The 13,885-nt window shown below is 38.5% G+C and overlaps 1 protein-coding gene across 2 annotated transcripts in view; it reads right to left on the reverse strand.

Annotated features, from left to right (window-relative positions):
• LOC143143350 (cysteine-rich venom protein pseudecin) overlaps positions 1–13,885 on the reverse strand; it is a 111,381-nt gene that overhangs the window by 8,743 nt on the left and 88,753 nt on the right. For both annotated transcript variants that reach the window (XM_076304493.1, XM_076304492.1), the window contains 2 exons: positions 8,934–9,079; positions 5,728–5,934 (listed from right to left, as the gene is read on the reverse strand). In XM_076304493.1, coding sequence (XP_076160608.1) covers positions 5,728–5,934; positions 8,934–9,079 — 353 coding nt within the window. The remainder of the gene's footprint in view (positions 1–5,727; positions 5,935–8,933; positions 9,080–13,885) is intronic.

Consider the following 13,885-nt stretch of genomic DNA (forward strand, 5'->3'; position numbering starts at 1 on the left):
GGTATTTTTCTTCCTCCTTAATACGTGGGTCGCCCTTGTTCAGTTCCCAGAAACATCTTACATTTTTTCTACGTTATACTTATCAGAAGGTGAATTCCAAGACTAATGATGAAAGATGAGGAAACTTTCGCGATACATAAAATTCTTTTCGAAACGAAAGAATTCTATCGAAATATAAATATTCCAAATCAAAATGATCGTATAAAAGGGAACTGTTAAAACGTATTTAAACAAAAATTTTCTAAACATTCTATCAATATATTCTTATCGATTATAATCTAAAATTAATTAATCCTACATCGAACGTAACTTCTTCGATTACGTATGCTTGTAAACAAATAAAAAATGAAACTAACATCCAACAACGACATCCGTAATCCCGAGAATGAGTTGTTGAATGATTTCGTTACAATTTCGGTAATTGCTCTTGTAAACTAATTAAAACAACCCTCGAATTAAACGTATACACCGTTAACGTCTATCTCCTCGAATCTTCGCCAAAAGCAAACATAAATTTCAACCATAAAAGTCGGCCAACCTCGGTCGATCTTATTCTCGGTTGATTCTCAATTCGTCGAATCGTTTCGCGATTGCAAACATCGAATTCTCGATGGTTGCTCAAATTCCTCCGGGCATTGAATTACCGCAGAGAACTCAACGGAGGAAGCTTGGAAACCGCTTTAAAAAAAAAAAAAGAAAAAAAAAGAAACGCATTACAATCCTACCCGGAGCAAGAGTGGTGTTGAACGAGTCAAAGCCATAAAGAAGTTTCGGTCTGCCATTTTTCTCTCCCTGCGGGGAGCTTCTCGAAACTGCGAGTACACTCCACTCGACCGATTAAGTCTCGCGATGTATCAACATTGACCCCGTATGTACACGAGAGATCGAGTAACGCTTGAAAATTCCTCGCGAAATACCACTACGCACGTAGCTTCGCCATTCACGGGGGCGACTATGCGATTTTAGGAGACAACGGGGTATTAAATCCATTCAAGTGGGATCCATTGTCCTCCGAATGATATTCCTAGCAACTTGTTCCGCTTTATCGCGAGCTCCTTCAATTTTTTTTCTTTCTTTCTTTTTTTCTTTCTACCCTCCGATTTCCCGTTTCCCTCGCGCGTTCCGCCTATACTTTCGCCCCGTCCGCTCCGAGGGTCCGAGCGATGATTTTCCGCGTCGCGACGTCGCGTCGTCGTTGCTTTCGTTCCGTCTCGAGGACTTTTTCAATCCACTGTCTGGATTTTTGTTTGCGATCCCCTAATTGTCGGTATCCCATCCTGTGTTCCTTTATCCGCTCGATTCTCCGACCGCCTCGTTTCCATCCCTCTCTACCACCCACCCTCTCCTTTCCTTTTATCGAACCAAGCGTCTTTTCACCCTACTCTAATTATCCCGCCCTTTTTCTCGCTTCTCCGTTTCTCCCGTTTCGTTCCCAGACCGATTTATCAAATCCGTGACGCGACTTTTGTTTAGTTTTTGTAATCGTGTAAAGTGGTCCATTTGGATACAGTTGGCTCGAATAACGTTCTCGGCTTTGATCACGGGAGGAAAAAAAATGTCGAGTGGACACTTTGCATAATTTAGAAAAGAACGAATCGTACATAAATGATGAAAAGAATTTTTCCAACGGATCAATATTTCGAGTTTTTCAGTAAATTAGATGCGCATGGTACGTAATACGGTCATCGTGAGGTCAATTTATTGGAATATTAATTACGAGGGAAAATTTAACGAGAAATATAGAAATTTTCATCGTACGATTCGATGTTGTTACTTGGTATCTAATTTGTTCTGCTTTGCACAGGCTCGTAAGGAACAGGACTCCGAAATATATCCGTTATTTGTCATCGAAAAGAAACTTTCACCCGGGAAGTTTCTCGATACAATGGTAAATAACAGAGATGCTTTAAGATCCTGTTCCTCGTGACTCACCCTCTATATTGTTCGATAACTGGACACACACCGGCGTATTTTCTGCGAGGAAAATGAATTCCACGTGGAGTCTGTCCAGCCTGCAAAAGCATATTTGGTAATTCAGGTCGCCAAGATTATTGGTGGCTGAGAAAATATTATACAAGAACGTATAGAAAAGCATTGAATTATTTAATAATACAGTAACATCTAACCTGACGTTCAATTTACCATGTAACGTTAATACAAATAGGATAAATCCTTCTCTCTGGTTCCTTCGTTCTTTGACTCTCCGGCGTTGTTTACGCTTGAACTGTTCTCGATTGTTCGCAAATTTTACATCCTTTCCTCCATCTTAATTTCTCGGTAATTTCGTCTCGAGGAGTCCGTGGTCCTCCGCGTCTCTATTTATTCTTCCCTTGGCGCGTGCGCGTGTAATATTTCCTTTTCGCGATACCCGTCGACGAAAAAAGGACGAACGAGGAGAATTTAAATTGCGCGCCCACCCCCCACGTTGCTCCGCTCTCCTCGCGTCGAGTACCGTCATAAATTTGTTTCTCGGCCGCAATTTTCCGGATTATGCCCCACCCGTGGTCTTCCGGTGCGCGCGTATCGCGTACCCCGCGATACGCCCGGCAAACTTTTCGATTACAATGAGCCGCTTGCATAAATTTCTGCCATTCGGCGGGAACCGGTTTCCAGTCGACTGTACAGAGCGATGCGATAATTGCCTCGTTATTCCGAGCGATCGGTGGGTTTAATCGCGTGTCGCGATTAGAAATCGTCGAGAACGCATCGGTGATTTCAACGAGCGCCACTTTCAATAAGAACCGTGCCCAATGGGATCCCGGGATACGAAGATTCTTACCGTGAAACAAATACGTGCGATTGTTCGCTTTGATGTTCGAACACCGCGGTACTTTTAGTCGGAATATTGAGTCATCGACTGATTTGTGTAACACGTCGATGTTGTGATCAAAACTTGGTAATCGCGACGTCTTTGGAGTAACTGAGCGACATCTTTGGAGTAAGTGAGAGAGACCATTAAATCAATATCATGATCAATACTTAGTAATCACGACATCTTTGGTGTAACTGAGTAAGATGATTAGATCGATATTATAATCAATACCTAGTAACAGCGACATCTTTGGTGTAACTAAGCGAGATCGTTAAATCGATAATAATATCAATGCCTAGTAATCGCGACATCTTCGGTGTAACTGAGTAAGACCTAACCCAGACTATTGGATCGATATTATAATCAATATATAGTAATCGCGACATCTTTGGTGTAACTAAGCAAGACCATTACTGTATTACCGTTTTATAGTGTGTGTATGCGTGGTATGGGGAGCTACTATAATTATTTTGTTATATATATATTATATTATATATTACACAAAACTATTAAAAAAATAAATGCAATTCATTGTCGCGTGGAATGAAAACAAAATTTTGATCTAATTGATTTGCCACGATTAAGCACGTGTATCGAATACACGATATTCAGCGATATTAAACAACTTTACTTCTGTAAACCGTACTTATCGAATTTACGAATCTTTCCGAGTAAGATGAGTTCAAGATATTTTTCGATTGTTATTAAAATTTCGTATTCGAATTACATTTTCCTGTACCGCGCAATATTAATTATATTTCAGTTACGGTTGAAATTTAATAATATCCTCGCGAATACAACGCGAAAGCAGACTAGATTAAATAGGAACGCGCGATTTACATGAACAGAATGAAAACGCCCATCTCTGTTTCGTGTGTTTCTGAAACAACTAAATCGCGAAGCCACCGAAAATAACAGAAACTGCGAAATGAAAATGCACAGTACGCTGGTACACAAGCAACGAAGCAATCGTGAGAACCTCGAAGGGAATACATACAAGGTGCTTCAACTCCTCATAGACAAGCTTATTGTTGGTAGTCCACACTGTAACGCGTTTGCTTTAGCTGCTCGCTTTCTGCATCCGTTTTGTTCCCGGACAAGTGCTTCTTTCGCAGGTCACTGCTATATTGCACGTCTCGCCCTTGTGGCGAATTTTAAGAAAACAACTCGATCAATTTCCATTTTCTTCAACAACACCAAACGAATACTACCGAGCACCATTGTGTGCGTTTCCTATCGTAACAAACAAGTTATTTCGATAACGGAAGAAACAAACGTCTTACGTTATACAAACCGTGATTTCTCTTAGTTTTCTATTTCTGCTACAGTCGCCATTGTCGATGCAGATGCATTTTTAAACGACGAGTGAACTCTTCAATTAATTATTCTCGAGCAATGAGTTAACTGGTCTCGTTTTGTACAGAAATATTTTCAAACGCGTCTCAATACAGATTCATTATAAACTACTGGTTAACTCTCCTTGTTTCGTGGAAAAATACTCAAACGAGAAATCAACGTATCTTCTACGATGCAGAGTTATTTTCAAACAACAAATAAACTCGTCTTACCCAGTGCGGAAGTAATGGGTTCCTCGATCAATTTTGTCGTTCTATAAAATTTATTGAACAGTACTGTTCAATGTAGTAGTGTTCAATAAGTTTCGTCGTTCTATAAATCTTATTGTACAATACTGTTCAATGTAATACTGTTCAATAAGCTTCGTCGTTCTATAAATCTTATTGAACAGTACTGTTCAATCTAGTACTGTTCAATAAGTTTCGTCGTTCTATAAATCTTATTGTACAGTACTGTTCAATGTAGTACTATTCAATAAGTTTCCTCGTTCTACAAATCTTATTGAACAGTACTGTTCAATGTAGTACTGTTCACTAAGTTTCCTCGTTCTATAAATCTTATTTTACAATACTGTTCAATGTAGTATTGTTCAATAAGTTTTAGCGAACGACGAAATTTATGAAGCAACCTAGCTCAATAAAATTTATTGAAAAGAACTGTTGTTCAATGTAATTTTCTCGAAGGACAAAACTTATCGAACAAGCTATTATTTCCAAAGAACGTGCCAACACGACCTCCTCGATACAGAATCGCTTACAGTCGACCAGTTGACCGCTCTTATCGCGCAAAAGTGTTTCCAAACGAGAAATAAACCCGTCTCTGTGCAGAATCATTTTAAAAGAACGATCAAACTCGCCTTAGCCTGTACAGCAGTAGTTTCGAACACTAAACGAACTCGTCCCGAGCCGTGTAAAAACGTTCTCAAACGACAAGCTCGCCTCCTCTTTATCCGTTAAATAGGTACAACTGCACGCGAGAGCGCAATACAAATCTCTGTACAACGAACCCGCGAACAGGTCCGACATTTAACGAGTGGAAACCGCGGAACGCAAGATTAAACTCTCGTTTCCGCGGAAACTGTAGATTCTAGGAACATTCTCGCCGGTTGGTAGTAGCACGTGCCCGCTACGGTCACGCAACAAGCTGTATCTTTCAATTGCAAGGTAATCCTATAAAAGCTCGCGTCGCGATTGTTATTCTCCCAGCGAGCCACTTTCCCGCGTAACCGGTATCCAGGAACCGTCATAAAATGAAGTTTCCCTCGACGAGGAAGCAAACACCGATATAATGGAGCGAAACGAACGAGGTGGGAGACAAAAGAAAAAAAAAAACAAAAAGAAAGAAGAATGAAAGAGAGAAAAAAAGAAAGAAACGAAAACTCGGGGAGTTCGACCACCGAAATGGCTCCTCTGGGTGGCGCGATGGCGGAGAACGGTCCGTTATTGGCTGTGGAAGCTGGCACAGCGGCGATTGTTCATAAAGAAATAAGTCGAAACCGCATAGTGAAGTTACTCCGGCGCCAATAACGGGACCGTAACCGGGGTTTTTCGGGTACTCACCTAGGGGCGTAGTTGCACACGTACATGAAGAAATCCTTGCCAAGGGGACCTCTGCCACCGGTGCAATGGCTCACACCGCAACCCACCAGATGCGTCGTCGCCCACGCGATCTGAGTGTAATGCCCGATCTCGTGCAAGTCGTTCGTTTCGTCGTCTCCGTATTTGTAATCTTTGTACTCCATGTACCACATTCTGATCGGGAAGTTCCTGCGGGCAGAACAATTCGATTGGAGGAACGGTGAGAGAGTTTTAGGTACGATGGTGGTCTGAAACGTGGGGAGAACTCTTCGAGGGGATTGTCGAGTTTCGAGAACGAAAGAATCGATCTTTCTTAAGAATTACGTTGCGTCTTTGCTACGAATGTGAGGCTTGCTTGCACTGTTCCACGCTCGATGATAAATTGATGAATAAAAGTAGTTTTCTATTCATTTGATTGGCTGTACTTTTAATATTAGGTTGTTTATGTATTATTAACAATTATTGGTAATTGTGCGCGGAATATTCTCTTGGTGACAAGCAACAGTTATTGTTTGAGGATTATTTCGCTTAATGATGGAAATGGGTTAGACGAAACCGTGATCGTTTGCAATTGGTAGAGAATATCGATCGTTAATCGGTGAATGCTTTGTTTCAATTTTGTTGAATATTATCGATCGCGGGGAATTTTATTGTATGTGTTTTTTAACGTTGAGTATATGATTCGAGACTCGTGAAAAATTAATAAAAAAAAAGAATTCGTCGATGGATTTATCGCTTAGAAAGGATTTATCGTATTTTGGTTTCTTATTCTTGAACGGTTGTCGTTTAGGAAACTTTTCGATCGATTGGAGCTCGGAATACGTGGAAAATTTGTAGTTATACGAATATGTGAAAATCTCAAGTGTTTTCTTTTAGTAAAATTTCAAACTCTATTGTCCCCATAAATAACAATGTCTGTATATATTTTCACAAAGTAAAATATAAGTACACTAAGCTCTATTACTCTACGCCCCAAAACTCTCCAATAATTCGCTCTATACTCTTCAATTCCCTCCCAACGACTCTTCAGTCTCTGAATGTGCTCAAAAACTCAATCCACGTTCATTTTCAATCGTACTTTTTCCTTGAATTAAACGTTTCAAATTTTCAAAAGGATTTCCGTCCGTGCCCCTATTACGCTTCGTATTTTGGAATACCCGGTGCATTATCGCAAAAGGTAATACTCGAAGAGCCATTCTATTCGAAAGAACCGTATAGGATCGATTAAAAAAGAGAGGAACGTACTTCTATAGTTCCATCGAAATTGTTCACAGTGCAGAAAGAGCTGGAAGTGACATCCGCGACAATTGTTCACCGAATGTCAACAGGTGGCTCTCTAAGGAGACCCACGAGTGCGAAAGCGAGTTATCGTTAGACAGAAATAGGACAATAGCGAACTGTAATTCCGAATCGGTCGAAACTTTCGTGTCTGAGCAATAATAGGCTCTTCCACTGAAGCCCTATGGTCCTCGACGTACAGTGTGGCTCGTCAAAAACGGAACAACGAGTCAACTAAGAAAAGACTCCGACAAATCTGCAAATTATACTCGAGGGATGAAGAATTCTTTTCTCACGAGATTACTTTCTCCAAAAGTTTCAAAATCAGCTGTAATGTTTCTACTGGACACGTTACCAACCGAGAAATTGCCTCTCGTGAACAATGACAGATCAAGCAGTGCTGAAATGTGAAAAATTTGAAGGTTTTGGGCAGGTTTGCCATTAAATTTCACAGAAAGTTGCACGATAAACTCGACTCGTGGTACACGAGAATTGAAACTGTCAAAGGACCGTGAAAATGTCGAAAAGGCGGTCAAAGTGATCTTTTCACTTGTTTGTTAATTTTTCCACCGTAGACCGCGTAATTTTCCACCAAAGACCACAAAGAATTCGTTTCGAAAGCTTCCTTTTAACTGGAATAGTTTTCAAGATTCCGAGGACGAAACTTTAGGTAGTTTCGCTTCTTAAACTTGAGTTACCAAGGCTGGAAAAAAGAAGAAAGGGAAATACGTATCGTTTACTTTTGCTCGTTCTGCGATCGTGGATCGTTAAAATCAAGGGACAGAAGTGGAGACGATGACGAAGATGCACTTCGTTGGAAATAAATGGAATAAATTCGGTGTTTCCCATTCCGGATTAATTGTCATTGAATTCAACCAGTTCCTCGCGAAATTTTCATCGAAGAATTTATAATACCGAGGATTCTCGATTGGATCACCGATCCGGTGCATTTTTTAAAGTCAACGACGGCTACGCGGAAAGATGAAAAATTCAATTAATTGAAGCGCATCGACGAACCAATTCAACGGAAATAGAGATCCAGTTCTCTCAGGTATTTCACAATATCTGGTAATCGGAATTCTGCACTTGGTGCGTTAGAATTCCATGGTTGCTCGGGCACCGCGAAACAATCATCCCTGAGGTCTACTTTCTCGAAACGAATGCACTTTGCGCGCTGCGTTCGAAAGAAAATTCCCCGATTCGAAGCTAAACGTGCAGGAGAAGTTAAAATTATTTGCAAAATACCAACAGACGCTGTTATCGAAGGAAAATTGTAACTCGAATCATTAACTTTTCGTGTTTGAACGCGAGCCTTCTTCGTAGAGCTCGTAGTTAAGAAGATTCGGAACAAAATACGGTTATAAATAAAACAATAGAATTTTCACCATGCCTTAGAAATACAATTTGGCGAATATGTGGATACATTGCAAACGTGGTGGCTGTAGTAAATTCTTCTATTGCAACAAATTGTATTTTAAATTGTAACGAGACTGTTTTCTTTCTTGTAAATCTTCAATGCTCGATAACACGAATGTTAGTAATTATTTAATCATTAATTTCTATTGTTCTTCTAGAATATATACTTCCTTCATTTTTGGTTTTAATATTCGTTTTCTTTTTCTGTATTTTTTTTTATTAATTTGGATTCAAAATTATCGTTTCTCGAACTGGATTGTATCCTATAAATGATAGATAATTTGACCGAACAAAAATTAAAGATTCGTGTCCACTCGAGAATTTTTTCCTAGTATTAACAAAATGCACCACGTATAAAACACTTATCAAAACACGTGACGTATAAAAACAAATTTTTCAATCTGTATTTGTTTCGATTAATTGGATTTGCACAAAATTCCAATACCATACTAATTGTCGAGCTTTCGAATGAAAAAAAATCTGTAAAAGCTTACCAGAGTGTTCGTCCTGTTGTAATGAAAATGTTCTGTCCACTCTGACCAAGACCATCTAAATATAAACCAGTTGCATTGTCGTGGACCAATCCCTGACAATGATTAGCCCATCTTTGCGCAGCTTTAGCCAAACCAGAATGCCACTTCTGAAACAAACATTTTTTTCAGAATTAATTGCAAGCAACATGGAGTAGAAATATCTATCTATCGATAAGTGTAATCTATTTTTCATTGTATTTAAGCTTCTAGGGTGATTTGGTATTACTTAAAGATACAAACTTTATCCAATTCCATCCAGTAACCACAGATCGAGCACTGACGCTCAATATTCGTAAAAAATTTCATGGAAAACACAAATTAATAACAAATAGAGTAAAAATGTCCCAAATGTATGAAACTCGTGTTTCTAACTTTGTAACACGATCTGAAGAACATTTGTTACCGTGGAATAAATATCGTTTCTTTGCAAACGAAGTTTCATTTGTTAACTGATCAGCTTCGCGAACTCTATGGTGGCCAAGATTCTCCATGAAACCAAAGGTACTCTAACTAAGCACTACTTCGTTTGCTCGAACCAGTGTCGTTAATTATCCTAGCCAATGAGCCTTGGTATCAGAGTAATAGTTGCGACCCAAGTTCCCTCATAAAAATTTATAACTCGAGGGTGCGACATTGCATCTCATCGTCGAAGAAGCGTTAAGGTACCTTACTCAAAGACTTGTAAATTCGCCAACATGGTATCCACGAGTATTGCAACAATAGTGAGGGAGCAGGAAGGGTTTGTATTGTTTAAAGTGTTTATCGTCGATAGAATTTTATACGAGGAATTGTTTGTCGAAACGTAAACTTTGTATCAGAAATTATGGATGTAGACTCAGGGTGTAACACCCTCGAAGACGGAAAATTAATATTTAATTAGTTCGTACAGTGTATATCAATGATTGAACGCTTTGACTGTCGAATCTCAGTCATCGATTAATAAACGACGATCAAATAATGGATAACGAAGATTCGAAAGAAAGAGAAAGATCAGTTTGAATGTTTGTTCGTAAAAGGAAATATAAATAAAATGTTTCCAACGTCCCTGTGAGAATCGATGTGTTAAGGTTTAACATGAAACTTTTTGATCGTATCGCTCCTTCTCTTTCAGACACGATACTTGTTTTTCATTTTTGATTGACATGAAATATTCTCTTCTAGAAACTGTTTGCTCGGACATTTACTATCCAGCTTGGACATACTTTCTTCCTTCGTTTCACGCGGTTACAAAATTTCAACGTGTTGATACATCTCCTCCGAGATGAGTTTAATAGATGGATTCTCCGCGCGCGCAGCGACGGTCCGATACATTTTTATGAGACGGTTTAACATGCAACTCTCCCCGCCAAAGTATACAGCGTTGTATAAACAAGTTAATAGCACGTCGTCGTGTCTCCAATCTCGAATAACCAATCTCATTCAACTTGAATCAAAACACGATACACACCTTCTAGACACTGAGACGAAGTAGACTTGGGACTTTAATGTTGAATTGGGGCTCTTGGTTACGAATTATCAAGAAAATATGGAATTTTTAATCATTTTTAGACTATTCTGAGATGAACATAGTCTCGAAAGTCTCGAACATTTTGAAAGTCTCGAACATTTTGAAAACTTTGAAAATCTTGAAAACTTTGAAAGTCTTGAAAGTCTTGAAAGTCTTGAAAGTCTTGAAAGTCTTGAAAGTCTTGAAAGTCTTGAAAGTCTTGAAAGTCTTGAAAGTCTTGAAAGTCTTGAAAGTCTTGAAAGTCTTGAAAGTCTTGAAAGTCTTGAAACTCTTGAAAGTCTTGAAAGTCTTGAATGTCTTGAAAGTCTTCAAAGTCTTCAAAGTCTTCAAAGTCTTCAAAGTCTTCAAAGTCTTCAAAGTCTTGAAGATTATGAATATTTTTGTATAGTAACAAAACGTTGTCGTTCTTATTATTATTATTATTTCTGCTATTCATATAACACTTAAACGAATCCATATTGTTTCAATTTTTATACAGAATAATGATTTTCAGAGTACATCTAAAGACAGTAAATGGGGTAAAAGAAGAAATAGACGAAAAGACAATTTTACGAGTACAATTTTATTTATATATTTCTCTTAAATCTTTTACCTTCGTTTCAAGATCTTTAATCGTTTTAAAACATTCGATCTATTCAAGATATTCAAGATTTTCAAAGACTTTCAAAGACTTTCAAAGACATTCAAACATTTTAAAGACAATTTCGTATCTCTTCGAGTATCTTCCCTTGGCTCGAGATATTTTGAAATATCTTGAGAGTTTCCTCTCGGAAATGATCGTTTAATTATGAACTAACTACACTATTTTATTTCAGAATTAGTCTTCTGTCCCGCCGGTTATTAATTGCACCGGTGTTTCTATTAACGCGCTCTGTTTGCAATGCAATACGATTATTTTGGTTAAATGGACTCCAGACAATTAGACTAATTGCATCCAGTTAACCGTCCGGCTCCCAGCTTTACTGTGTTCGGTCTTCTTTGTGAAAGCAATTTAAACAATCTTTTACCCGCTATAGGTTCGGACGCGTAATCGGTTTCGCAGAACTAGTAAAGTGCTTAGCGTTTCAGAGAGATTTAAGCATCGCGAACTTCAAAAAAGTGTTTCGCGCTCCACTTAATTTAGAATTTTTGCTGTTTCTGTACACGACTGAACAATTTTATTTGATATCCCATAAAAATAAAATTATTCGTTCGAATAGAAATAAATATTCTAAACAATTTTATTAGAATATTACATATTGGCAATATTATAATTTCTCATTACTTACGTAATATTATAATTTCTTCGAAAATAAATTTTAGGAAATATTAAGTAAAAATCTGAAAATTAATGGCGAAGAAACTAAAATTTCATTGGAATCTTGTTTAATTCAAGTAGAAAATAAAGAAAGAAATAGAAAGTAAACGATACTCGTTTTATTTTTACACGTAAAATATTAAGGTACTTTAAATATAAATATCAAATACTACCTGTCCGCTTCATAAATATCGAATTAAGAAGTATTTCCATTCTTATTCCATACAATCTCCATCGAGTCTATTTCCTGTATTTAACCTTAATCCAAAGTTAATTTCCAGTATTGAATATTTAGATGTGGCAAAGTTTAGATAACGTGGAAAAATGTTCACTTGTAATGGAAATATTTAATCAGAAGCGTTGCCAGGTTATAATGTAACTGCGAACCGAATAAATTTCGTGTAATTATTTTACCGGTAACAAGCACCTCGCGTATCGGCCAGTTAGCTTTAATCGAACTCGCGAAACTCGCGCGATTCGCGATATCGGCCAGGGCCTAGTGGAATCCGCCAAACGTTTCCCGCAAATAACAAGCTGCTGCATTTTTGTCATTTAATTTTAATCAAAGTCCAATTACCAGTATGTGCCAGCGAGGAAAGTTTTCCAAGCCGCCGAATAAAATACACGTTACAACAGTTTTGTGCTAACCGCGACCTCGGAATTAAATTATATTGCTTTTATCGTTATTACCAACGCGTTCGCATTCACAATCTTTCGGACCATTTCTTTTTTGTTACTAGTTCAAGGTGCGAATAAACTGTAGCGGGACGCAATGTTCGACAATAAAAATCTTCTCGTGCAATTAAACGAGGATTGTGAATCGCCTAGGGGAAATTTTTTAAACAGTTGTTCCGTTTGAGTTATTAGCACCGCCACTTAACGTAATGCAGGATTTTGTATGAGAATAAAAATATAAATTGTTTCTTTCATATGTTGTATTAAATTTGACGTGAAAACTATTTTCTGTTGTTGAATGATTACGCAATTAAATGTGCACGCTCGTTGCGGCTCGATAATACGAAAATAAAGTTTCATTCGAGGCTTTCCATACATGGGAAACATTTAATATTCAATGCTTTTAATACATTCACGATATTCAATACTTTCGATACTTTCTAAAGTATGACGTACACTCGAAAATTATGTGTCTTGATCCCTTACTGAATTACCTAAGTCGATATGTTCCGAGTCTGCATAATTTTTAAAGATTTTTGCAATCTACCAAACCGAGCTGCTTGACGTGTTAATTTTCTCTATCGTTACGCCGTAACGACATAAACCATCTGCATGCGTTTAAAAAATTCTAATACAATCCATAGAACATCACAGCGTAAATATCGCAGTGTATCCCGGATAAACCCGAATACGTTCCAATTGATTCAACGATTAAATTCTCGGCAGGTATTAGTAAGCCAGTCGATGTGTTACAGGAAACTAAGCCACAATTTGTCAAAGCAAAATTATCACACGAATTCAAAGATACACATGCAAAGCTTTTGGAGCGTGTCGGAATCAATTGCACGTGCCAACGAGTCCGACGAAATTCGATTATTTCCTTGCACTCGATGGAGTGCGACAGTTTCGAAGTTGGAGGCGTTCCGTGCTCGCACCGTGAGGAGATTCGAGCACCGTTTAAAAGCTTTCTAAGCGGATGGTTGACCGTTTGAGCGAGTGGAAACATCTATAACGCGGTATCCTAACGACCGATGTTCTCTTCGCACCAGACGAATCCCCCACCGCCGATGCAACGAGCTGCATACCCTGGCTGCATCCTCTCTCCTCGAAAAATAACCGATCGGTTGCTTTTGTCGCGTCAGCTAACGAACTGTAGAAAAGACACAAAGGAAAACGACCTTCCATTGCGTTTAACCCTTTATTTGCTAATTCCGTTGCTCGTTGAACGTCATTTTCGTGCACGGTTTAATTGGAATTTCCGCGTTAACCGGATGACGTGTCCCGATTACCGTAGACACGGAACACTTACGAGGCTTTCGATATCTTCAATACGTGCGAGGCGTTCACGATATTCCATACTTTCAATACCTTTTACACTTTTAAATACTTTCACGACATTCACGATACTTGATGCTTTCGATGCGTTTTATACTT

The sequence above is a fragment of the Ptiloglossa arizonensis genome, chromosome 2, assembly GCF_051014685.1.
Source record: "Ptiloglossa arizonensis isolate GNS036 chromosome 2, iyPtiAriz1_principal, whole genome shotgun sequence".
NCBI classification, from domain to species: Eukaryota; Metazoa; Arthropoda; class Insecta; order Hymenoptera; family Colletidae; genus Ptiloglossa; species Ptiloglossa arizonensis.